General features: G+C 44.8%; 1 protein-coding gene across 7 annotated transcripts in view; it reads left to right on the top strand.

Annotated features, from left to right (window-relative positions):
- Nucleotides 1-26,524, top strand: part of PDZD2 (PDZ domain containing 2) — a 349,024-nt gene that overhangs the window by 242,620 nt on the left and 79,880 nt on the right. For 5 of the 7 annotated variants that reach the window (XM_045999587.1, XM_045999586.1, XM_045999591.1 and 2 more), the window contains 3 exons: nt 12,657-13,158; nt 22,277-22,419; nt 25,339-25,471. In XM_045999587.1, coding sequence (XP_045855543.1) covers nt 12,657-13,158; nt 22,277-22,419; nt 25,339-25,471 — 778 coding nt within the window. Of the gene's footprint in view, nt 1-12,656; nt 13,159-22,276; nt 22,420-25,338; nt 25,472-26,524 lie in introns of those variants that run through there. The other 2 variants (XM_045999593.1, XM_045999588.1) reach the window with 2 other exon arrangements.

The following is a 26,524-nucleotide window of genomic DNA, read 5'->3' as shown; positions in this document are numbered from 1 at the left end:
TATTTCCTTTACTTTTCCAGAAATCTTGGGGACTGTCTCAGCTCAGACCTGAGAAGTGGAATTAGAGCTGGCCACATCCACCCACGCCCCAAGAAACCACCCTACCCCTCCCAAATACTAACCTGCCTTCTGGGCTTGCCTGAAAATACCTCTTGTTTTCCCTGGGGCCCTTTTCTTATGGCTGCAGCACATATTTGGGTGTTAACATACCACGGAAATGGAATCCCTTGTGATACTAAAGTCGGGAGAGGTTTCTCTTGGCTGTTAGAAGTTATAGCTCTTTCCCTTCATCCAAACCTTATCATAATACCCAGCATTAGGCTGGGGCTTCGCCACAGTGAATCCCAAGGTCACGGGCTGGGATTGTTTGTAGTCAGATGGGAATTTGAATCCCAGCTCCACGCCTGCCAGCTCTGTGACCTTGGGCAAGTTATTCTCTCCAAGCCCCAGTTTGCTCCTCTCTACAGCATGACTCATAATGTCAACCTTAACAGAGCTGCTTTCTACTGAAATGAGGTAAAGTGTGTGTGTTGTTAACTCCGTACACAGCATGTAGTTACGACTTCATGCTGGCATTCACCCCCTTGTCTCTTGTAACTCACGTTACTTTTGGGAACTCTTAATAGAAACACACCGTTAGAAGCAAGTTTTACATTTTTGTATCAGCGTCGATGCTTGTACATCCGATAATTTAAGGTTTCTTTAAGGCTTAACTTGCAGTTATCTTTAAAATCTCAGTAGACGGGGGCGCCTGGCTGGCTCAGTGGGTTAAAGCCTGTGCCTTCAGCTCAGGTCATGATCCCAGGGTCCTGGGATCGAGCCCCGCATCGGGCTTTCTGCTCAGCAGGGAGCCTGCTTCCTCCTCTCTCTCTCTCTCTCTCTCTGCCTGCCTCTCTGTCTACTTGTGATCTCTATCCGTCAAATAAATAAATAAAATCGTAAAAATAAATAAATAAATAAATAAATCTCAGTAGACAATACAAATGCCTCTGTATGTTCCTTGTCTGCACATAAACTGAGAAGCGAGGGCCATAGAGATAGTCAGTGACGCCACAGTTCACATTGGTCAATATGAAGAATGCACGGATTGGAAGCCACGATTTGTAATTGTTCTGTCCGTATCTGTTAAGGACTTGGCTTATCTGTTTTTCTAGGCCAGGGTTTTGTTGCTCTGGCTTTCCTGCAGTCGAAGTCCTCCAAACCAAGAGGAGTCCTAGGAGCTCATGCAGATGGATGAACAAGAGGGACAATATCCAACAAATCTAGCTTCTTAGGAGCATCCCTTTGCTTAGAGGAGAATGTGGCCAAACTTACAAAGCCAGCGCAAAGGAACTTCTGTGGATTATGAGACCCGTCCAGCCCAGCTCTGCCTGCCAGAGAGCCTTGGAAGAGAAAGAAAAAGAAGAGAAAAATCAGGGTTTTAAAAAGTCTCAGTACACTGTAGAGAAGAGATTCAAGAGAACAGTGCGTGACATTCGCTGGAACACACAGACAGAGGTACTCATCTTGCAGTTTCTTAAGTATCTCTTCTCTGCTGACTTCAAAACAGTGAACAAAACTTGGGAAAGAAGCCCACTATCTTGATGGAAGCTGTTTTGACATAAGCAAAACCAGCCTTGGCGTGAGGTGAGGGCAGGCTGTGGCCAAGCCCGCGGAACAGACCCTGGAAGGATTGAGGCAAGCTGAGGAAATTGGTTCAAGATGGAGCCGGAGCCCTTTGAAAGGGGAGGAAACTGGAGGGTCCAGACATTTCATCGGTGCTTGAATGAGTGTGTGAGAAGCTTCATGTGCGTTGTGAGATGTGTAGACCCCTTCTTTCAGCATCACCTCTAGGGAAGGGGAAAAGGGTGGCTGCCTTTGGAATTGTGCAGTGTGAGAGTTTGAGGATGAGTGGCTGTTGTGAACTCTCAGATTCAGTTGGTTTTAGGGAAGAGGGAAAGAGAGAGAGAATGTGTATTACTGAGTCTCATAGCTTCCAGTGGCTTTCACCATGGAGGGACACGGAAGTGGCAGCAAGGGCAATATGGAACTGAGTCCCCGTGTCATCTTTTTTTTTTTTTTAAGAATTTATTTATTTATTTGACAGAGAGACAGAGATCACAAGTAGGCAGAGAGGCAGGCAGAGAGAGAGGGGGAAGCAGGCTCCCCGCTAAGCAGAGAGCCCGATGTGGGGCTCGATCCTAGGACCCTGAGATCATGACCTGAGCTGAAGGCAGCGGCTTAACCCACTGAGCCACCCAGGCATCCCTCTGTGTCATCTTTGACACATTTCTTAGGGCTTGGTGGCCTTGAAGCTAAAAAACAAATTGAACATAATCTCTACGACTTGGCGTGGCTTCAGTATCCTTGTACCTTGATCATAGCCTCTTACAAGGCAAGATCAAGGGCAGCATCACACAGAGGGAAACATAGGAATTGCTCTAGGAAGTGCACTGAGCAAGGCTGGGAAGTTGGAGGTCAGGCAAGGCTCAAGACAGGCAGAAGGCTTTCCTGCGTTTTGTGTGTCTCAGACCTGGTCCATCTTTGTCTCTCAGGGGCACATCCTAGCAAAGACCTCTGTGATATGAAGTGTCTTTTGCTGGCCAGGGAGCAAGGAATAGGGAAGCTATGGAAGGCTCATTAGCACCATTCCAGGCAAAGGCAATACAGAAAAGACTCGGTCTCATAATAATGTTGTGCTGGTAACCTGGGCTAGACAAAAATAGCATGGAGAAAATTAAAAATGAAATGCTATTGATGTGAATATGTAGTAACTTGAATGTATTAACATATGATACATATTATATACTACTACATTAGCATGGTATTTGGAGCTTTTGCCTAGTTTTAATGAGGAAAAAAATTTTTTTAAGATTTATGTATTAGGTTAGAGAGAGAGGCAGGGGGAGGGATAGAGGGGGAGGAAGACGGAGAATCTCGGGCAGATCCCCCACCAAGCAGAGCCTGAAGGGAGGTTCCGTCCCACGCCCTGACCTCATGACTTGAGCTGAAATCAAGAGTTGGATGTTCAACCGCCAGAGGAACCCAGGGGCCCTAGAAAGATTTCCTTTTGAGGCAGATCTGGTTTATGATATCAGTGGAACAGTGGGGGAAAGTCTAGGAGACAAAATGGGAAGGAGTGCGTACTCAAGTGCAGTCACAGGAGGGTTTTTAAAGATAGGAGAGGCTACCGGGGGTTTCCATAGTCTAAACTAGAAGGAGTGGTGGGTATGGCGGGAGAGGATACAGGACAGGATAGGGGAGGAGCTAGCAGGTCCTTGAGGGCGATCTCCTCAGGACAGTTGGGTATGATCTCAAGGAAAGGGAGAGAGATACTATCAAAAGGGCATGGCTACATGAATCAAGATTTTGTAAGGGGTAAATGGCAGAGAATGCATAAGGAGGTAAAGACTGGTAACTAAGAACCTAGTAAAAAAGGAATTGTTTTTAAGATGCAAGACACAAGAGACCCCATATTATATGATTCCATCTATATGAAATGGCCAGAAGACACAGCCCTACAGAAGGAGAAAGTGGTGACTGGGATGGGGAATGAGCATTAACTGTAATGGGCGGGAGGGGTCTTAATGGGGTCATGAAAATGTTCTAAAACTGATTTATGATGACAAATGCACAATTTGGTAAATGTCCTAAAACTACTGAAATTGTACATTTGAAATGGATGAATTATATGCTGTGCAAAGTTGCCTCAAAGTCATTTTTTAAAAGAATTTTTAATAGAAATTCTCATTGACCTGTCATTTTTATTTTAATGCTTATTAAGTGACAGCCGCCATGCTAGGGGGGTACAAATAGGAAGATTTTTTTTTAAAGAGGGCATAAGTAAGCAATTTTTAAAGAAGCAAGTGACAAAAGAATTTTGACCTCCCTCGTCATCATTTGCTAATTATGACATGAGGTAGGTTTTGACTTTCATGCTGGCTGAGATTAAAAAGCGACAATATTCAGGAACAATCAGTTCTCTAAGGCACTACTTGTGGGATTCTAAATTGTTACCCCTTTCAAGAGGACAGATTAGAATTGCGTAGGAAACCCTTGGATATGCTTTTGTCCAGCGAGAAGAGCCTCGGACCCAGAAAATCTCCCCAAAGGAATTTATCTTCTGGGATCTTAAAATACTGTTCATAGTCTTGCATCTCCCAGATTTCTCTCTCCAGACTAGTCCTCTGCTCCAAAATCCGGATTTAGATATCTCAAGCTCGGCATGTCCAGAACCGAACTGCAGAACAGCTCCCTGCATTCAGCATGGGTCAGAGAGCCCCCAGCACCACGGGCGGCTCTACCAGCTCAGGTGACCGCCGCGCCGCCCTTCTCGTTGCTAAAGCCGAACACTTAGACACCACACATGACCTCTCGCTTTCTCTCACACCCTCTGTCAGTTCCCAAAGCGCCGGCTGTTGACTCGGTCTTCAAAACGGATCATGAGTCTCACCATTTCTTACCATCCCCATGGCTACTCCTTGAGCTGTTGCTGGAATTTCGGAAGATGGTCTTCATCTGGTCTCCCTCCTTCTATCTTTGTCACCATCAGTCTGTTCTCCACAAAGGAACAAAGGGGAACAAGGGGATCATTTTAAAACACAGCACATATCACATTACTCCACTGCTTAAAACTAAACAGCTCCCCATTTCACACGAAAGTCTTTAGAGCAGCGTGTACAGCCTTCCAGTCCCTGCTACCTTGTCTCCTCTTGCTCTCCTTCTCGCTCGCCCCTTGTCTCCAACACTCCAATTCCTCAAACACAGCGGGCAAGCTTCCAGTGTACCACTCTTGCCTTGGCTCTTCCCTCTGTCTGGAACACTCTTCCCCAGCCAGTGGCATGGCCAACGCTTTCATCTTTTTCAAGTCTTTGCTCGGTGTGTTCTTCCCAGTGGGGCCACCTCAGGCGCAGCCCTTAAAATTTCAACCTGGCTCTTAAGCTCCTGGCTTGCTTCATCCTCTTTATCCTGTGTTTTCTGTTTTCCAGAACATGTCTCACCTTCTCACATATGATATAGGATGCTTTAAGAGATCCATTGTTTATTGCCTGTCTCCCCTACCAGACAGGAAGCGCCACAAAGACAGGCATCATTTTGTTCACTGCCATACCCCTGCGTGCCTCCCGGTGTTTGGCGTGTAATAGGTATTCAGCAACTATTTGCTGAATAAATGAATGAATTTGTAATGAGCAATTAGGGATTTTATAAACAAAAACAGCAGCTTCATGTCATAAAAGAGAGAAGTGATGAGTTCCCATGCACATTTTCTGAGCTCATCACTGCGCTATGAGGTGAGACTGACTCATTCATGCACAGCAAAGTCTGACTTTCCCAGCATTCCTTCTGCCCCCCCACCCCCCGGGGGGGAATGGGACCGTCATCAGGATGACTTAGCCGAGCTATGTGGCTGGAGTTCTGATTTGATTCTGTATAGGCTGCAAGCTGATCTCATGTAGTTATAAGAAACTCTGATTCATTCACAGTAATTTAATAAAGAAATGCAATCAGTTGCAAAGAGAAGCCTGGAAGTTCTCTTTTAAGGGCCAGTATCTCTGTAGTATGTTTTATTGGGTCCATTCTCATCACTGATCAGGCATTTTCTACTTAATTTAGCTTCTGAGTTTCTGTTTTCAACAAAGTAGATGGTGGCTTTAAAAAGAAACACATTGATTTGTGCAGAAATAAGCTGCATGCAAACTTTTGAGGAAAACTGGAACTTCTTGTAAACCTGTTGCTATATGTTGGAAAGGACCCCAGCTCTGCTTCTTGCTGCAAAGCCGCACTGGAGTTGACAATGTGTAGTGCATCCCGGCATAGGAGCTATGTCAGTCATGCTCGTTAGTTTGAGATGTGAGTTTCTAAGATAAATATGAAAATCAGTGATACCTTTTTGCTGGGAAATCAGAACAACTTTTTCCATGATTTAGCTACTTTTTATCCCCTAGTTTTCTGCCATGTCTCTGCCACCCCAATCCCTTTACATCCAGAAGCTCTTAGCAGGAAAGAGGAGAACCAGCTGTGCTTCCGCACGGAAGTGGATATTGTAGCGAGGTGTTGCAGGAAATGGAATTCGAGTAGGGAAAGGGCAGAAGGGAGTCCACTTAACACTGCTGGACACAAACGTGGCTTCTGCCTTTGAGGCGATGCACTGAATTTAATCAGTGTTTGTAGAATCAGAGGGTAGAACACCTACCTTTTTTCTTGCTCCTCTTAGTATATTTCACCTCTGTCTGATATGCCTTCAAGAAAGACCCAGTATTGGTTTAAGATGCATAGTTATTTTTATTTCTTACTCGCTGGTGTCAAGAAAAGAGATATCATCAAGCTCCTTCTATACATTCAAAGTTGCGGAGCAGGACCAGTTATAAACTGAGTTACTGTGTGGATTATCCTGCTGCAAAGCAAGGACTGTGATTTTACTTTACTGGTAAGCTAACCCAAGTTGGCCTGCCACAGTTTCATAAATACGGGCAGAAAGCATGAGATTCTGGGATCAAAGATGAAAGATAGTTTATTATTCATAGAAATAGCAGTAGCCAGATTCTCAGCATCTGTGCCCCAGTTCCCTTCAGGGCAACATGGATCTCCGTCCCAGTGGGTAGATGGGTATGATTTAAATTTGACCACTAAGCTCTGTGGTGGTAGCAAGTTTTGGCAGCTGATAATTTGGGTTGAGTTTGAATGTCTAATACTGTACCTTAGGTCCAAAAAAAAAATTCTTGAATAAATACTTATTTATATACCTATTATAGACCTCTATACCTAAGAATATATGTATTTTTCACTACCCACCTGTGTTTCCCAATCCAAGTTGTATGATAAAAAAATAAATACAGATTTTATAAAAAGAGAACAGATTCACATGTTCATACTCTCTGTTCTTGACCCCAGATGAGGGAGAAGAGGATAGAGTTGCTGACCCCAGCTGTTTATGCTGGATGAGGAGGTGAGAATCAGCAGAACTGGGCAGTCACCTCCCTCATACAGCAGTTGGAATATGGTGTTCAGTCCCTTATGCTCTAAGTCTAGACTCTGGTCTGTTTTCAGCGCCTTACTGGTGCCTGAGCCGCATCTTCCTCCACATAGTTGGGGCTGATTAGAAAGTGGCCATATGAACACACAGGGATAGCACTCACTCTTCTCGGCACTATATACAGCCCAAAAGTTCTGCCTGCAGAGTCCCCAGAAGAAAGTTTGGCCCGTTCCAGGGAGGGTTGTGGAATCGGGGAGAAGTAAGCCCAAAATTCCAAGAAGCTGGGAGGCAGCACCCGAGACACACTGATCTTGGGGAATCTGATTCTCCAGGAAATGTTTCTCATCCTCCCACCCCCTCTTACAGAGCTGTCCGAACTTGCCTCCCTCTGTTTCCCAGCCAAGACTTCACTGGGAAATTAATCTGTATATATTTAACACTTCCTCTCAACCCGTTCTCTTCTGGGAACCTCCAGATTTATAACCTCAGACAGCCCTCTGGGTTCATTAGGCATAGCAGGTTTTCAAAGGACCACAAATAGCTTTTTAACCTCCCCTTGCTCTCCGAGGCGAGAGGCAGTCATGGGCAAGAACAACTGATCTCCGTTCGTCCTGTGTGTTAGACAGAGTGGCTATCAGCAGTTAGTCCCATTCTGAAAAACTCATAACTGATCCTAGGAACTCATCTAGAAATATCTTGCAGCTGGTGTTTGCTCTCCTCTTGTCTATACTGGGGACTGGACTTACTCAGATGAAGTAAGAATGTCTGCTTTGCAGAAAAGTCTGAGTTCTAGAATTCTTTAATGTTGTCTGAGTTACACCGTGTTTTCATGGCATTGTAGTACAGGCCAGTGCCCAGGGGTGGCAATCCAACTTACTATGAATTACACACACATATACACCAATGGTTCTGCCTGGCAGCGCTCCTCTGTGGGGTCACATATGTACCAGGCATCAATGGTTGATGGCCAAATGCCCAAGAGAATTTTTAAAAGGCATCTGGAGATCGGTTCTTCAGAGGACATTGGCAAGACAGTCTAGAATATCAAAATTGCTCAGCTGTCCCAAGCCTTCTTTTGATAGAATTGGAGTATGGGTATATAATGTGTGTCATTGGCCTTCCAACACCTATCTGACTTTTCCTCTCTCTTATCTCCTGCTTGCCTGTCCTGGTTTCAAACTCCAGGCAGCTTTATCCTTCTAGCTTTTCCTAGCACCCAACCTTCCCTGTGACCCTTCCTAGGCCTCCCACACCTAGAGAGCCCAGACTCCAGAATTATGATAGATCATCAAGAAACAGGAGGTACTCAAAACTTTTTCTTTCTTTCTTTCTTTTTTTTTTTTTTTTTTTTTTGTTAAAGCACAGTTTGAGGGGGGAAAGAGAGGTAGAAGGGGATTTAGTCACAAAACATGCTTGCAAAGACCAAGTGAAGTGAGGAACCTCAACACATTTCAGAGGGAGTGTTCTAGGCTGGAATTTGGAACTCCATTTCTGGATATGCTCATCTTTCCTCATTTATCTTAAGACCATTCTGGGAGGGCCAAAATCAAATAAGTTTTAATTGAGTTGAATTAATAACTTTACATGCCAGTAGACAGTTTCACATTTTGGGAAGAAACAAAAAAAAAATAATAATTATGTGGTAGAGAAGCCTCCAAGAGGTTAATTTTACCTGTTGTTGTTGAAGAGAAGACCTAATTTTCTGGACCAGGGTTGTATTCCATTTCTTCTTTCTCAAAGACTTACTTGGAAGTTTAAAGATTCTAATGGTGGGTAGGAATTCTTTTGAATAGAAACAAAGATTTGAAAGCATGAATTAGCTAGGAAAGTGCTAGAAAAGTTAGGTAAGTCATTTCGGTACAGATGGATAAGGAAGCATTACAGATAAGGTGATTGGAAGAACTGCAAGAAAACTACCCCTGCCTAGAAGTCTTCTCACCAATTTGCTGTGATATCCATAGTTCATTCATTACACTTTGTCTTGGGGATGACCTTAGAAGTCTCAGTGTCCAGGAAGGAATAAAATAGAGTTCCCTGTCTCCAGAGTTCCCTGTCATAGAGTTCCCCGAACGTGTCAGAGCCTTATTTATTGCTAGGAAGTCTGGAGACGATGGGGAGATGGTGCCAAACTAAAGATAAACTCCTCTTGCTTTGTAGTTTTGTTGAGCATGGGCCCTGCAGAAAGAATAATAAAATAATCTCGGTCACAAGGCTCTTGAAGCTTCCATAAGAGTATAAATACCCAAGATCCTATACTTTGAGTCAATGGGCCTGCCTTTTCAGCACTGAAAAGGAAGGTTTCTGCTCAGAACCCATCAAACGGCTCAGAGTTCTAATACAAAAGATCGAATCCTGAAGCAATTGTAAAGGAATTGCCTCTCCAGGCGGGATTTTTTTCAGATTGATGGTAAGTGTCCAGGAGACCTAGGACAACTTGGACGTAAAAGGAATGTTTCTGTTTTTCCAGGGTTCTGTTTTGTCCTTGGCAGTGGGTCAGTACCTTCAGGATGGCCTGCTACTTTAATCCCCAGAAGTCTTCCCAAGAAACTAGCATTTCACAGTTATTAAACTGTAAAAGCGACTTGGAGATGACCCATTTTAACACCCTCGTGTTACAGATGAGGACACTAGCGTGACTGAAACATCACAACTGCACAGTGCACGTGGGGTTTGGAAAGCAGGAGGGCCTGGGTCGACCACTTGGCAGTTATGTGAACCTGGGCACGTAATTAAATATTTCTGAGCCTCAGTATCTTCTTCTGTAAAGAATGTTCTTAAGGAGCACCAACTCAAAGAAGTAACTCAAAACTTAGCCAGAATTATTATATCTGCTATTGTTTTTTAATTGAGACATGATTCACATCATATAGAATTCACTATTTTAAGGTGTACAATTTAGTGAGCATATTAGCTGTGCTGTGCGACCCTCATCACTATCTAATTCTAGAACATTTCCATCACCCCTAAAAAAAGCCTGTACCTGTTAGCAGTCCCAGTTCTCCCTTCCCCCTAGCTCCTGGCAACCACTGATCTACTTCCTGTCTCTCTGGGGTGGCCTATTCTGGACATGTCCTATAAATGAAATGACATACGGCCTTTTGTGATCTGGCGCCTTTAAACCTAGCATCACTTAAGTTACAGCATATACTTCATTTTTTTATTGCTAAATAATATTCCGTTACAGGGATATACTACATTTTGTCTATCCATTAGTAGGTTGATGGAAATTTGGTATCATCACCATAGTTTTACGTGGCTAGGCCAAAGCCAGAATGAGAACGTGGGTGTCTGACTCTGTCCCTGGTCCTGTTTTTACTACCCCAACACTGTTTTTCATAACCTCTGGCATATGTGTTGCATTAAGAGTAGCGATTTGCTCAAAGAAACCCTTACAACCTGGCTAATAGCTACTCTTAGAAGATTTTATACCTTTACGGAAATTTTTCCAGGGTGGAAAAAAAATACACAACTTAACAAAACAAAACCTAAACGCTGTAGAAAAATTGTGCTGAGAACCAAGTTTAATTTTCGTTTACTAGACTCCAGTGGACTGCTTTTACCTGTTCATCCCACCGTATAACACAGAACAGCCTGCGGTCTGTGTGGTACCCTTTATCTACCTGGATTTCACATGCAAGTTTATTACCATGGTTTATAACCCAGGATCAAAGAAAGTTTTTATTGATTCTGGAGGTGGTTTGAGGACCCCTCTCTCTGTTCAATCTACGTCATGGTAAAAATTCTTCTTCGGTGAGACTGACTCTGTCATTGCAGTAACCGGACCATTAGGTGTGGGTGATAACGTGGCTTTGGCCCAGAATTTAGTACATTTCCAACACAGCTGGTCACCTCTCCTTATGACCTGGCTCCTTCTTGCATACGGACTGTCCCGGCTCTCAGGTCTGAGCGGCAGGCCCGGGGAGAGCAGCTAGCTTGGCATACTTGAAAAAGTTCTCTGATTTTCACTTATTGAGGACATTGGCCTTCTCTTTGTGAGCACATGAAGACTGGAAGCAGGTCCAACTCGCTAAGGGTTTGGTTGTTGACATTCTTTGCTTGTGACCCGGTGATGTGTAGAATGTGGCAACATTCCATGGTGAAGGCATTTCCCTGGGTTCATCTGGGGTTTGCGCTTCCTTAGCTTGGGCGGCATGAGTGGGGGGTCTTGCCTAGCCTGGTTTCCTGACTTGGAGCAAGTATGGGTTTTTCTGCTAAAGCTTTAATGGTCCTGAACACCACCAATTACTTATCTTGTTGGGTGTTCTGTCTATGGTTATTCCTTGAGATCTGGAGCCATTCTAGTGTGTCGGGCTTCACACGCTTCATCTCATTTATGCGATTTCCTGCTTCTGAGCGTTTGCTGCTCCTCAAGTGCATGAAACGCAACCCAAGCCTGGCTTGTCTGCTTTGAGCTGAGCATCCCTCTCCCCTCTCACTTTTCCTGGTTGACACAGATTCCAACAGGCTTCTTGATCCCAGGCACCCCATGTCTGCATGTTTCTCATTATATTGGGGTTCCTCTTAATGTGATACCCCGACTGAAAATGACGCTCCTTGTGCGCCAGGAACCACCTGAACAAGAACCATTATCAGGAAGTGAACTTGACGCGCGTCCAATGTAGCAGACCGTTGCACCGCTTATCGGTTGCATCTTGATCGCAGCCAGCACCCTCCCGCCCTGCTCTCTTCTCACTTCAGTGCTGTGGGCAGAGGTCCTTCTTCTGCAGCTGATACTTTGATCCTAAGAGCACAACCTCATACTTCTCCTCAGTTTCCCCTGGGGGCTTACAAAGTCATTGTGGCAAAAGCATACGAATGGAGGAGTGCCTGGCTGGCTCAGTCCGTAGGGCCTGTGACTCTTAATTTCGGGGTTGTGAGTTCAAGCGCCACATGGGGCAGGGTTCACTTAAAAAAATTTTATAGGGGCCCCTGGGTGACTCAGTGGGTTAAAGCCTCTGCCTTCGGCTCAGGTCCTGAGCTCAGGGTCCTGGGATCGAGCCCCGCATCTGGCTCTCTGCTCGGTGGGGAGTCTGCTTCCTCCTCTCTCTCTGCGTGTCTCTCTCCCTACTTGTGAGCTCTGTCTGTCAAATAAATAAATAAAATCTTGGGCGCCTGGGTGGCCCAGTGGGTTAAAGCCTCTGCCTTCGGCTCAGGTCATGATCCCAGGGTCCTGGGATTGAGCCCCACATCGGGCTCTCTGCTCCACAGGGAGCCTGCTTCCTCCTCTCTCTCTGCCTGTCTCTCTGCCTACTTGTGATCTCTGTCTGTCAAGTGAATTAAAAAAAAAAAAATCTTTAAAAAAATTTTTTATAAACTGTGTGAATGCGAGGCTTGCGTTATTCTAATACAGGACATCATTGAGGAAATGGAGAATTACTGCTTTTTTTAATACCATGTTAAGATTGGCTCTCTGACTAGAAAAGTCCATTTCTGACTACCTACCGTAGGGTGTTTTCTTTAGTAACGTCTAAATGTCTAAATTTCATGGGGGTTTTGGTTTGTTTGGGAGTTCTTTTTCGCATCAGCAATTATGTAGATTAAAACAATGGCATATTGAGCCTCCGTAGGAAGCTCAGTACCTCAGTTGCCTGGGCAGGTGGTTAATCACACGGGTCCCATGTGTTCTCCTGAGTGCGTCAGCCCAGTATGCTGGTCAACAAGGCTGTTCTGGGGGTGTTAACCGGCACGTCTGTGTTTGTTGCAGTTACCTGGCTGAACAGTGCTGGAATGGCGGCTTCATCTACCTGATCATGCTGCGCCGGTTCAAGCACAAAGTCCACTCTCCTTACAATGGCAGCAGTAGCAACAGCTCTGAACCAGGAGAGACACCGACCTTGGAACTGGGTGACCAAGCTGTGAAAAAAGGGAAACGAGCAAGAAAGTTTGGAGTCATTTCCAGGCCTTCTCCCCACAAGGCCACTGAAGAACCCAAGAGCGGTCCTGGCTGTGAGTTGGACAATGACCCCATCTCTGAGTCGGACAATGGCCCAGACCCTGAACTTGGAAATGGCCATGCTTTTGAGCTAGTAAATGGCCCAGAATCTCTCAAGGAGCTGGCCGGATCCCATCTAGACAGTTCAGAAGCAGACAGAGGGACGGAGCAGAGCATTCCAAAGACAGATGCTTCTCTGCCCACAAGCAATGACAAACGCCGCTTCTCAAAATCTGGGAAGACAGACTTCCAATCGAGTGGCTGCCTGGCACGGGTAAGCTTTGCTTTGATTATAGAGCCTGAATTTTAAAAGAAATACTGTTGAAGTTGCTTATAAGGCTTAGAAAATATATCTAAGATGGCCTTGTATTTAGAAGCCAACACATTTATTATGATAAATGGTCGGAGGACAGAACAATAACAAAAAAAAAAAAAATTTCAAGTCATTTTGTCCTACTTAAATAAAGAGCTGGTTGAGTGATGCTAAGTGGAAAATTCAAGCCTTCTGTGGTATAATTTGAGTCATATGAGCCCCAGATAAAGTACTTGAACTGCATCATTATTTATCACTACCGTCCCCAGTGGAATTGCCACAGCAAGGCCAAGAATTCCTGGTGGCAGCTGATAGCATGAACATTCAAGCCTCAGCACTACACAGGAAGGATGTTCACCATGCAGAGAAGCATCTGCTTTTCTTTTTAACACTTCAAAACCAGTGACATGTTTATGGGTTCATGTTATTAAATTGCTGAATTCCAGCGAAGTTTGGAAATTTCACAGAAGTCTCTGATACTATGATATCCAGCTGTGATGGTCAGGGTTAGTCTTCCCTAAAGGCAAAGCAGATGTGGTATACTCTGAATGGTGCTGGGTACACGTCTAGCCCCAAACCACCTCCTTCGTTATAACCAGCATCCTCTCTTGAAGTGAAATAGCTCTAGGGTAAGCGTGTTCCTTCCAAGATTCCTTTTGGCACATATTCTTGTGGGTTCCTAATGAAGCAGTTACTTGCTACATGGTTTCTGATTGGTTTCCTCTCGGAGTCCCTCCATGAGACACCCTTTTGGGATGAAAGAAAAGGTTGGAAAGATAGAAAATGGGCACAGAAGAAGTATCAAGTTCAGCTTTGCATACTGCCAAAATGGTGCCCTGGCAGTGAATAGAATTTCTAGTAAAGCTGTTTCACACATATTTCTGTAATCACAGCTGATCTGTTTAATGGGAGGAGAGGAATTAAAATAACCCCTCTCTCGGGGGACCATGTTCCTTCATCGGAGGTTCTCAGTGATCTTCATAAAGCCTTACCCAGAGGAGGCATGATTTGTAGATGGAATGTGTAAATGAAGGAGAAGAAAAAAGTAATGTCTCTATCAAATGATTTTCTACAAACTGTATGGTACCTCTCAAAAAAGAATTAAGGGCAATAAGATTATAATGTGTTTCTTATTGGTAATACTCTACTTGGATGTGACTTTTTCTCCAAATGATTAAATTATGAATACACAGAAAGCCTAGAGTGAGTAAGTTAGGGAGTGTTGGTTCTCTTAATCATTTTGAAGGTTTAAGTTCCAGAAGAGATTGAATCTCATATATAATCCAAAGCACAGGATTTCATTTGGAAATAATTTGGAAATGACTTTAAAAGGAAAAAAAAAAAGCATTTAAGAGGCTACTATTCTCTGCTCATCTTAACTAAAGGCTGTAACATAAAATTGAATTTCTGGATGAGACTATCTGAAGGCTACACATATCAGAGTTTCTTTGCCTGGTTTTTGCACTCAAGGTCAAATGTCCAGGAAGATATAAATGAAATGGTGATTAAAAAAAAAAAACAAATAAAAACCTAGATCTTTTGCCTTCGGGACATTTTTCTAAAACCATGTGCCAATAGAAAGAAGAGACCTGCCATCTGGAATTTGCATTTTTCATAACTGTCCATAATCTGTAGGCTGATTATTGACCCTGGGTTATACTTTCCATCTCAGAAAGTCAGCATGGGCCACACATCCTTTCAGGCATGAATATATTTTAGCTCCCTTTTCAACCCCAGAAGCATCATCGTTTGATGCATGTACCCCAGATTGATTGAGTTGGCAAGAAGTAGGTCTTCACAGCTTCCCCCACATCCAGGTGGCACCCAGATTGGACCCAGTAGACCATCACAGAAGGTCTTGTAGTTTCTTGGGCTGAGGAGATTTTTATTTTTACTCTGGGATGAGCCCAAGGTCATACTAAAATGGAATTTCCAGGAAAACAAAAAATTAGGTATTTACCTCTTAAGCCCTTGGGGCAAAAAATTCCATTCCATTTGAATAATGGGAGATTAAACATGTCAGCATTGTTCTGTTTCTGCTTTATTAATGATTTAATATATCTACAAAGACTTATTAATAAATTACAGAAAAGACTTATAATCATTCAGCCCATTTTTATTTGTCAGATGCTTCTTTTTCATAGACTGTTATTTGTAACATGAAAATAAATCTTCAGTCTTTGTTTTCATATCCTCTTTCCCTTTAACAGAATTATAGGAAACATGTTTCCTCTAATAAATATCTTCTTTTTAAAAAGCCATATGTTTCTATAAAACATTAACACATAATAATACATATGCAACAAGATTAATCTTTTAAACTATAAAAGTTGGGCCCATTGTCTAAAAACATAATCTCTTAGGACATAGATAAGCAATTTTAGAACCGAGGTCAGAGTTCCTTACTCCCTGTCTAGGGAAGACCATTGCTCATCCAAGGGGAAAGTTCTTGCAAGCCTGTTTACTACAGATGTGTGTTTCTATAATGCGGCATGGTCAAAAATAAATATGACTTAGTCACATCACAGTGAAAAAAAGAATCCTGCTGTTTGCCAGCCAGGCTAATTTATTCATAGCTGGTGTGTGTGTCTATGGGTCCATTTGTGGTCTCCCCCTAATCCTTGTAATTCAGCCTGTATAGCATCAGACCTCTTCCCTCTTCCCTAGACCCTAAGCAGAGACCGCAGGAAGTCTGCCCCAGATCTGAATCTGCAGGAAAAGGAAACTCAGAAGGCAAGTTACACCCAGGACATCTCCTGAGTCCTCCCTGATGTTTGCATCAAGCAGAAACAGTGCAAGGATGATCCTAGTCTAGTAAGCCCCTCCATGGTCACTGGATGAACTTCTGTCCTTCTATGTGGTAGTGTCTCTCCTCAGTCCGTGTCTGCTCCTTTACCTCTCTCCTGTGCCCTCCACCCCGAGCTTTCCACCACCGGCCTGTAGTACATCTCCATCTTGCCTATCTCACATCATGCCTAAAATTCGACACATGACTTTCCCGCACCACCAAGCCAGCTCTGGTATTCCAGGTCCCGCCACGTGTAAAGTTGCCCAAGCCAGAAACCTAAGATTCCAACTAGCAGTCTCTCACCTGGTTTATCTAGAACTTTCCCTGGTTTTGTGCTGATAAGCCCACATCCCGGCAGATGCCTTCATCCCAGCAAATTGGGACAGTTGGTATCCTGCAGTCAACTGGAATGCTGCCCCCTTCCTTCCAGCCTGTGCAGCTGATCACCAAGTCCTGTCCTCCCCAGCTCCCCTCGGGGTTTCCCTGCACACCCCACCCCTCTCTCCTACTCCCGCAGCTCTCTGTGGGGGCCAAGCTGCTTTCATTTCCCACGTGGGTGGTCATAGTATTCTGCTGCCCATCCCACTGTCCACTGTCATCCCATCATCCGCTGTCCCCACGGCAACCAGAGAGACCTTTCTAAAGAGCACATCAGGCGTGCGTGTGCGTGCTCACACACACCGCAGTGTAAACCCTCTGGGTGGGTCCACTTTACCTTCAGAGTAATACCTGAACTCCGTAGCTTGGTGAGGCCCAGGAGGTCTTTCACGGTCTGATCCCTACCTAACTTTTTGCCTTCATCTCTCACTGCTTTCTTCCTACCCTGTTTGGGCTGAATTAGCCACAATTTTTTCCAAAAGACTGTTCTCACGGTCTCCTCTGAACCTTTGCTGCTCTTGCTATCTGATATCTTGCTATCCTCCCCTTCCCCGTGCAGCTTAGCTTCTTCCATTTCTGGGGGACAAAACACCATTTCACACTCCTCTAGGAGGCTTCCGTGACCTTCTGCCATCTGTCCCATCTCTAGATATCTCCTCTTTGGGCTCCTACAGTGCCCCTTTTCGGTCTTCATCAATGCACGCATCCCACAAACTCCAATTACCGTGTGGCTTGTTGTGTCGCCAGTAGACTTGGAGGGCGAGGACCTTATTTGTCTTTGTGTCCTGGCTCATTGCCTTGCACCTGTAGGCGCTCTGTAGATGTTTATTAATGAAGGCACCCAGAAGCTCCGGGCCTGAGAGATGGGACACCAGGTTCTTCCTCCCCCACTCTGTGGCCATCAGCCTGCCATGTTCTTCCTCTGAGCTTCCATCTCCTCACCTATAAACTGAGCATTTGGTCTGATGACTCCGGAACCACAGCTCTGACACTGGTCACATATCCATTCATTTCTGACTGATCATTGTAAATAAGAAGGGACAGGCAAGCAGCCTCAGAATCTAAGTCTGCAACTAACGCCAGACGATTCACTGCAGTAAAATTCTAGTTGGATGATGTTTCTTCTCACATTTGGAGAAAAGATGCGATTGTGAAATATTATTTTTGGTTCCAGCAGAAGATGAGGTCATTTAAATGCTGCCGAGACAGCTCCCTTTAATGTACCACCTCTGTTTTGTAAATAAATCCCTTCTCTTTTTTGGCCTCTCTGAAGAGATGCGTGTGTGAGCATCATACAGCAATTGGCGTTTTACAGGAAAGGGTAGCACTTTGACAGCATTAATACAAAAGTCCATGGCAACCAATTTTGCGTGGTTTGGCTTATTCTCAACAGGCTGACAGAGTCTCATTGCCCTTTAAGCCAGTGTAAAAGGAAGCAAAGGCTTGAGCCATCTGTCTAGACAGGATCTGTTTCAGAACTCAGTCGTCTCTACAACTGGATTGGGTGTTCACATGCTAAACATTGGCAAACATGCAGGTTTCCCATCTGGGCAAGCCTCTTAATGTCACTCTCAATAACTTCTGAAAAACCATAAGATTAGTGTATAAACATCCTGTATTTGTTAATTCTGTGGCATTTATGCAATATTGTTATATGCTAGGCACTGTTCTAGTTGCTGGAGAACCCCTTGAGAAATGAGAGACAAGGTTCTATCCCAGCACATTTATCACAGAGAAGGGGCCACAAGCAATTAACAAGCAAATAGCTGAACCTAAACGTTACGTGGTGACAACAGGTACTATAAGTGAAACAAGCAGTAAAGTGAAAGGTGCCTGGGCAGCGTCCTGAGGGGGAGTTAGCAGAAATTGGTACCAGTGAAGACCTCCTTAAAGAGGCAATGTTTGAGCTGAAGCCTGAGTGTCAGCAAAGAGCATCCTAGCAAAATCTGGGGGCGGAATATTTCCAGGGAGGAGCCAGCCCTTGCAGCTGTCCTAAGCAGGAGTGATGGAGTGTCCCGGGGGCAGAGAGACCGAAGCCCAGTGTGTGATGGAGAGAGCACAGGGAGGAGGTTTGGGAGCATGGGCGGGACTAGATGGAGAGATTTGGGTGTACCATCTCAAAGATTCAGACCCCAGTCTGAGTCTAGTAGGAGCTGTTGGAAGGTTTAAGCTGAGTGCATCATGATGTATGTTTTTCAAAAGTTCACCCTAGAGGGGCGCCTGAGTGGCTTAGTCAGTTAAGGGGCAAACTTGATTTCAGCTCAGGTCCTGATCTCTGGGTCCTGGGATCGAGCCCCACATCAGGCTCCATGCTCAATGGGAGTCTCCTTGAGATTCTCTCTCCCCCTCTGCCCCCACTTATGTTTTCTCTCTCCCTCTAAAATAAATAAATCTTAAAAAAAAAAAAAAGTTCACCCTAGATGTATAATGGAGGTTAGGAGATTGTAGGCGAGCAAAAAATAAAAAGGGAGACCAGATTGGAGGCTACTGTACTAACCCAAGCTAGAGATATTGATGGTCTTGGCAGTGGTGGTGGCCGGGGAGCAGAAGTGGATGGATGTGGGTGTGTTTCGCAAGTAGAACCCACAGATCTTGCTTATGATTTGCGTATAGCAAATCGAAGGAGGAATCAAGGAGAGCTTGTGGGCTTTTGGTTTGCATATCCTCTTTAACTTAAGCAGACGATGGTGCCTTTCCCTTGGAGGTGGGAAAGCCAGGAGTGAGAGGGGGCCAGTCCTGTTTTGACCATTCTGAAATGTGTATTAGATGCCCAAGTGGAATTGTAAGGGGACAGTTGGAAATATACTTCACATTACCATATTTTAGTTGGCCTCTTGATTTTCTGCCCGTGCCAGCTTTAGCCTCATAAACTTCAGACGCCGATATTATTTGTAACTGAACACTGCTTTTAGCCGTGGGCAGCTAGATTTAATGCCGACAGTTGGACAATTGAGACTGATAACATCTGCCTCTTTCTTCCTGTTTGTGCCTTCCTTTGTGTACCTCTGAACTCCTCACTAGATGATCAAGAAATTCCAGAGCAGGGAAACTTGCATGGACTTCTTTGAACTCCCCGCTTAGAGTTACTACTTTCAGTTATGGAGGGAAAAACTCATGCTACTGGATAAAAGTGACCGCAAAGATCTGCTTCTTGACTAGCATCCTTGGGGGCTGTATTACAGATTGGTCATCCCTGCCCTCTGAAGCCATGTTTGTTAGATACGTGTTTTATGTTGCATTCGGCCATTTGCTTGTGTGTGGGTATGAAGAGGGCATGTGAGTGCTCCTAATGAAAACTGTCTTTAGTTCTTTCATAACGAGGCTACATTAAGTCATTACTCTTCCTCCATGATCATAGTTTTGCACGTTTCTTACCACAAGTTCTATTTCTAAAAGATTTAAAAATGAGAAAGGATTGTGTATCAAGTATTGTCATACCCACTATGAACCATACGTTCTGTTTAACAAAAAGATGGTAAGACGGGGAGATGATGGTGCAGCTTGTGATGGGATGGATAGGTTTTTACTAATTTGGGCAAAAACCCAGTGAATTTGCTTATTTCTAGACTCCAATAATGTTCCCTGTTGCTTTGGGGGAAAGGATTTCGCAGATTTTCTGTACTGGGCAAGGGAGGAGCACTGTCCCGTATCTTCAAGACCCTGGTAGCCATGGCATGTCTTCCATGGAAAGAACAACTCAAGCCACCTTTATGCCCTAGTTTCTGAGCTACTTTGTGAGGCCCAGGGAGGCAGCCATAGGTCTGACCCTTGTGCTAGTATGGGACGCCCAGTAAGCCAGGACGATGGCTAGTCAGCCCATGCCTGAATTTGTTCCCATTGGGCTGTCCACTCGGCCATATACTCATATACTAGAAGTGTTGAAATTTGCCATCTCATCATCAGTAGCACTGGCTCTCAAGGGTGGCTTTTCGGAAATAGTGGAGCTGTGAGAGGATTTGAAGGCCAGGGACATTACTTCTGAATGGAGAAGAGAAAAAGGTGTTCCAGAGGTCAGAGGCAACAAACCAAAAACCATGGAGTCCAAAGTGAAGTGACTGGATGATATAGGGATTGTTGACAAGTTCATGAACGACTGTGGTAAGCCAGTGACTTCTGAAGTTACATTTGGCCAGACAGGCATCGTTTGTCTGTGGTCAGCAGATGAGGGAGACCGTTGGCACCACGTTCCCGGAGCTGTGGACCCCCACTGAGCACTGCTGTGCTGGAGAAAGTAGAGGATCCAGCAGGTCTCTGTCTGTTAATAATTTCCCCAGACATTACTATTGCTGCACATCCGTGACTGTTTAACATCTGGTTTTTTTACTATTGCATAAAGTTTCGTTCTAGTCTCTGACGGTGTGTATTTCAGATTTTCTGAATACCTCACATTGTTCCTGTTTTGTATGCAGCTTAAATGGAAAGGTTGCCTCTTTCTAGGAGGAGGATGACTTTGTCCATATTGGACCTTAATGGTTCCATCAGACCTTCATGAGGGATGAGGAAAGGACATGGTTTTTGTCTTTTATGCTGAGGAATACATTGTGACCAATACCCATAGACCTAGAGAGAAAAAGAACTTATAGGAGTTAGCCTAATGTAAGACCCGCCCCCCAAAGTAAATCACCTTGGAAGGTTTTGCTTGCATTTCTCTGAAAAAGCAAGTATCTGAAGAAACTCAAACATTTTACATCAGCACATGTCTGCATCCTCAGGGTAAAATAGGGAGTCAAGTGAAGAACTAACCAAAGCAGAAAAACTACCAGCAGTCCAGAGGACTTAGAGACACAATGAGTTTTTTTAAAGAATAGATTTTTGTAAGGGTTGAAGCATGTTTTAATGTATTTAAAGAGCCTATAGACCAATGTCTATAGAAGCCAATAACAAGCTCATCAGTCAATTTCCTGTTTTGGTTTCTCCCACCGAAGATCTCATTTTTATGTTCTATGGAGGGTTGAGATTCAATTCAACATGATGGGTTGTTTGTTTTAAATGAAGTATAGTGGACACACAATGTTACATCAGCTTCAGGGCTACCACATAGTGATTGGGCAACTCCACATTATGCTACACTCACCGCAACTGTAGCTACCATTGGTTATAATGCAACACTATTACAGTACCATTGGATATATTACAGTATGATGCTTCTACCATATGTATGTGCCTATATAGATAATATAATGTTACCAGTCAACATTTATTAGGTCTCTACTAGGTGCCAGAAGCATTGCTGCTTCCATAAATGACAAACCTGAAAGTACTCATAATTATCCCCACTTTAGAGGCAAGAAAAGGGTTTTAGGCATAAAGACTTTCATCAGTACTAAGTGGCAGAGCTGGGCTCAAATTAGTTGACGTCTCCCAGCACCAAGACGTATCTTTGCCTTCCTTTCATCTTCTTTCATCTTCCTCTATTAATTAGTAGCTATGTGTAAATAAATGGAACCCAGACACAGCCAGTGTTTACACACACAGTGGTGTCCGGGTTTCAGGCAGAAGCATCTTTATTTAACAGCAGCCCGGTCAAGAAATTGGATAATCACTTTTGCCATCCAATATTATAGCCAATTGCCACAGGTAGCTATTTAATTTAATTAAAACCAAACGAAGTAAAACATTTAGCATCTCAGTTGCTACTACACACATTTCAAGCACTCTATAGCCATATGTGGCTAGTGACTCCCTGTTGGATTGTGCAAATATAGAACATTTCCATCATCATAGAACATTCTGTTAGACAGGACTGGCAGCTAGAGACTCCGATCCAGCACACAGCGCTTTTTCTTCTGTGGTCATCTGCAACACCTGTTGACAACTGATGGGTATTTGGCTTGACCTAACCGTTCCACTCTCCTGGGTCAACGCCATGTGTCTGTCCATATACTTCATAGTGTGCTCACTCTTTCTTCCAAGGAGGAAGTTGGCCGGATATGGAAGATGGAGCTGCTTAAAGAATCGGATGGGCTGGGAATTCAGGTTAGTGGAGGCCGAGGATCAAAGCGCTCACCTCACGCTATCGTTGTCACTCAAGTGAAGGAAGGAGGTGCCGCTCACAGGTGACTAGCTAACTCTCCCTTTTTCTCTGCCTCCTTATCCTCTCCCTTCCCTTCCTCCGGGCGTAGGACTCTTCCACTTGGTCAAAGCTCTGGTGATTACAGTTCATATTAAATATGCTGGAGCATGGAAGAAAATGAGGCATGAGCAGTTCCAATTAAACACACCTCCGGGCACAGGAAGTGAGTAATTTGCTGGAGATGGTGCAGGCTCCTCTGAGTCGGAAGAAGAGATCAGATTTCTTTCTAATCTGTTTTGAGTTTCAAGTGATGGCTACTTACCCTGACTTTTGAGATACTGGTAATATGTGGTTCCCTATTGAGATGATGCTATGCAGCAGAACACCACATTCCTGACATCTTAACCCCCATCAGATCGTGGCTAATGACTTGAGAAAGTAATTACTTTTAAATGTGCCCGCAGTTCCTGTGCTGTGTCAGGCACACCAGGATTCAACACGCAGTTATATACGTGTGTCAGGGAGATGCCAAGGGGGAAAAAGTAAATGTGAATTTTTCTCCCTGGGACCTGAACAATTCATACTTCTGAATCTGAACTATCGTCTTCAGTAGGAAGAAGGACAGTGCTTAGGCAGCGCATGTACAAAGAAGTCTATCTGGAGTTACAAGGATGTAACTGTCCCAAACTATACGCGTGCATTTGCCTTGCTAGCTGATTGCTTCCGTGTATAGGGGGTGTCTGCTGTTGGCAAGGCACGCTGGGCTGGATGCACATGTGTGTGCCCTCACGTATGCAGTAGGTGTATAAAGGTAGAATTTCCCAGATGAGGGAGGTAAACCTCCCTCTGTTGGGAATTTGGGGTTCAGTCCGGGTACCATGGTTATAAGGGGGATAGAGCAAACCAGAGCGGCATGGGCCTGCCTTAGACCAAGACGGCTTTGAAAAATATATCTCATGAAGTGAACCTGAAGGAGCCAGAGGCAAAGATTGGAAGACAAAGGAGAGGTCAAGGGTACAATCTATCAATGTGTGTCTTGTCCCAGTTCTAGTCCCAGAGTAAGATGCTAACAACTAGAGATAAGAATGACTGCACTTTTCAGTTATCTGGGCAGCAGTCATGATGGAAGGATTAAGACCTCAGTTTTTATCCAGAAAAGCATCACTAAATTTCCCACATGAGATATGCTTTGAGGAACTCCCATCAGATAACCATTTTCCATTAATCCTAGGTCTTAGTTTCTAGCATGTCTTTGGAAAGTTGACAATTGGGAGATTCCTGTGCCCAGAGATGAACTTATATAGAACTGTTCTTGTCTGTTTTCTATGTGAGCTGTTTCTAGTGGGTTTCACCATTTTCTCCTCACCCTTAGCCTGGAGTTGTGTGCATGTGTCTCTCTGCTTCTGGAGTAGATAATTCAAATATGGGGCATTCTGGTTAATAACAGGAGATGAGACGAATGGAATTGAAAAGGGAAATACGAAAAAGAATGGGGGTAGGGATGGTCTTGAATAAGTTCAAGAACACTGGTCAGAATTTTGTATTCTGTTTTACTCCTGAATCCCTCTCTTTCTTGGTGGCCAACCACACACCTCCTTGAGGCTCTCTGTCGGCTTCCTATTCCCTTCTCTTTCCAGTCTAAGCGACTAAAAGTGTTCTTAGCATCTTTCAGCTTTAAGGATTGTTGAAGGACAGAAATCAGAGGCTATCAGAAGTCTCCAATGTCTCCTGTCTTCGTGAAAGCCTAAATTCATGGAAAAGATTATAATGCATGCCCTAGAGAACTGAGAGGAAAACTAATGAGGGAGGAAAGGTGGAGAGAAACTGGTTGATTTACTGAAAGAAAGCAAGGTGGGAAGAGTTGACACATTGCAGAGAAAGCTGCGTGAATCTAGGAATATTGCATATTCCTAGACGTAGGTCCCCGAGCAGTACCTTGGGTGTTGATAGAAAGCCTTCAGAGGGGATGGTGGAACCCTAGGCTTAGGGATCATCCCCCTCAGATTTCCTGTCCCATATTTAGCAATGGAGATGAAAAACCTTTGGCTCCTTTGGGATCATGGAAAACTAGACCATTGGAGGTTCAAGGGGAACCCACTGGACTGTTGATCCATCATGATTGAGGACACCTGCACGATGCTCTGGCAAGTGTGCCACCCGGGCCCTTGACCCAGCCTAGGGCAGGCAGCCCCAGCCCAGTGGGAAGGAAGCTTTAAGTTAGTTGTAATTTACTTTGGAGGAAATTAAGAAATAGAACACATGTGTAGACCAGGTCTGATACCTGCAGTAGCAGTAAATTGGTCAGTCTGTTGGATTTTATGTTCATCCTCCTAAGGAAGCCAGGCTGTAGGATGGAAATGGCGGTGAGAGGCTCTATCCTCAAGGCCCTATAACTCTGCGTGTGTGTTGGGAGCGGGGGGACCACAAGCTCATGCACATCTGTAGTGCCCCAGGTGCCACAGGGGAAATCTGGCCAGGGCCATGTCACCTGGAAAGAGAGAGGAGAGCAGGTTAGAGAAGCTTTCTGTTGAGTCTAAGATACCTTTGTCTGGGGCGCTGAGCTCAGTGACTCAGCTGCCAACTCACTTGTGAGGGCAGGATGGCATTAGGATTGAGAATGGATGGAATGACTAGACTATCCAAAAACCTTGGGGTCTCAATTCCTCTGTCATTGTGTCCCCCTGGATGGGAGGCACTTCGTTAAGGTTGATGCAGGGAATGGCAGTGGCTTAAGAGCTTGCTCGCTGCCAGGTGATCGTGTGAAATCATGGAGCTTCCCTAGGTGGGCATCGGGACCTGGCCAGACCAAAGGAAACATCCCAGGCCAAACTGTCGCTGGTTTTCCCTTATCCTGATTTTAACTGTGCCCTCTCACGACCCTCCCCAGCTCCAGGAGAATGTCCCTTCTTAAGTCCACAGTATCTTGACGAGGGATTTTTTTTCCCCATCTCCATTTCCTCAGGGACGGCAGACTGTCCTTAGGAGATGAGCTGCTGGTAATCAATGGTCACTTACTGGTGGGGCTCTCCCATGAGGAAGCGGTGGCCATTCTCCGCTCCGCCACTGGAATGGTTCAGCTGGTGGTAGCCAGCAAGGTAGGTAGTTTGGTTTTGGTTTTAGTTTTTAATATTTTTAATATTAAAATTGGTGGTGAATTTAGATTTGAGCCCACCCCCACACACTCACACACACTTTGTGCCACACACACTCACTCCACACCTACTTGCAAGTTTACCAGGGCCATTTAAATGGCCGTGATTCTCCAGGACAAGCCCATGTGGGTGGCCTTGAGCTGAAATATTTAGTAGAAGGAAGAGCAGTAATAGGACTAAGGAAATGGGGGGGGGGGGTAGGGAGGACAGAGGACAAGGTAGGGAGAGTAGCACCTCTTCCAGGGAGAAGCCAAAGAGGAGACATGGATGTCCACTGGGTGGCAGGGATGCAGGAAAGGTGTGGAGCTGCACCTCTCCCAGGTCCCGGAGGAGGAAAGGGTGCCAATGTCCTGGGCCCCAGCATCCACTTTGTCCCTTGGTATCACCAGCCTCAGAGCCCTGGATAAAGGCTATAGTCTTCTTCACCAGCGTGACCAGAAAGAGGAAGACCTGAGCCCACTTGCTTCTGTTCCACGGTCCCCTCTGCTGTTGATAAGACAGGAAAGCACCCACAGGACTCAGGAGTTAGAGCGAGGGAGCTACTAGGCTTCGTTCTCGTGCATGGAGGCGGTGCTGAGAAGCCACCCCAGTCCTAACCCTTCACAGCAACACACTCTTGCCAGTAGGACTTATTCTTTCCTCATTTTTCCTAGTATTTTTTTGAACCTAGCATCCACAGGTTTTTCTATATTTTCTCTCTTAGATTACAAGGTGTGTTGCCTAATTTTGGAGTATTTAATAATTAGAATATTTTGAACTATCTGAAAAATCTGTTTTCCTCATTTTATACCTCTCACCAGTCCCTTAACCTGGACTCTCAGGCTTCCAACAGCAACACAGAGCCTTGGCACAGACTTGGGAGGAAGTGTTGGCATTGAGGCCCTGGAGGCAGGGGTGGAGACGGTCTCCACTCACAGGCTCCCTCCTCCCCTCCTGGAGATACCATGGGGCACCCTGGTGTCTCCTCACTAGGGACAGGAAGGGGAGCAGAGCAGG

The sequence above is a fragment of the Meles meles genome, chromosome 3 (assembly GCF_922984935.1).
Source record: "Meles meles chromosome 3, mMelMel3.1 paternal haplotype, whole genome shotgun sequence".
In the NCBI taxonomy this organism is placed as follows: domain Eukaryota; kingdom Metazoa; phylum Chordata; class Mammalia; order Carnivora; family Mustelidae; genus Meles; species Meles meles.
This window is presented reverse-complemented; position numbering and strand designations above follow the sequence as displayed.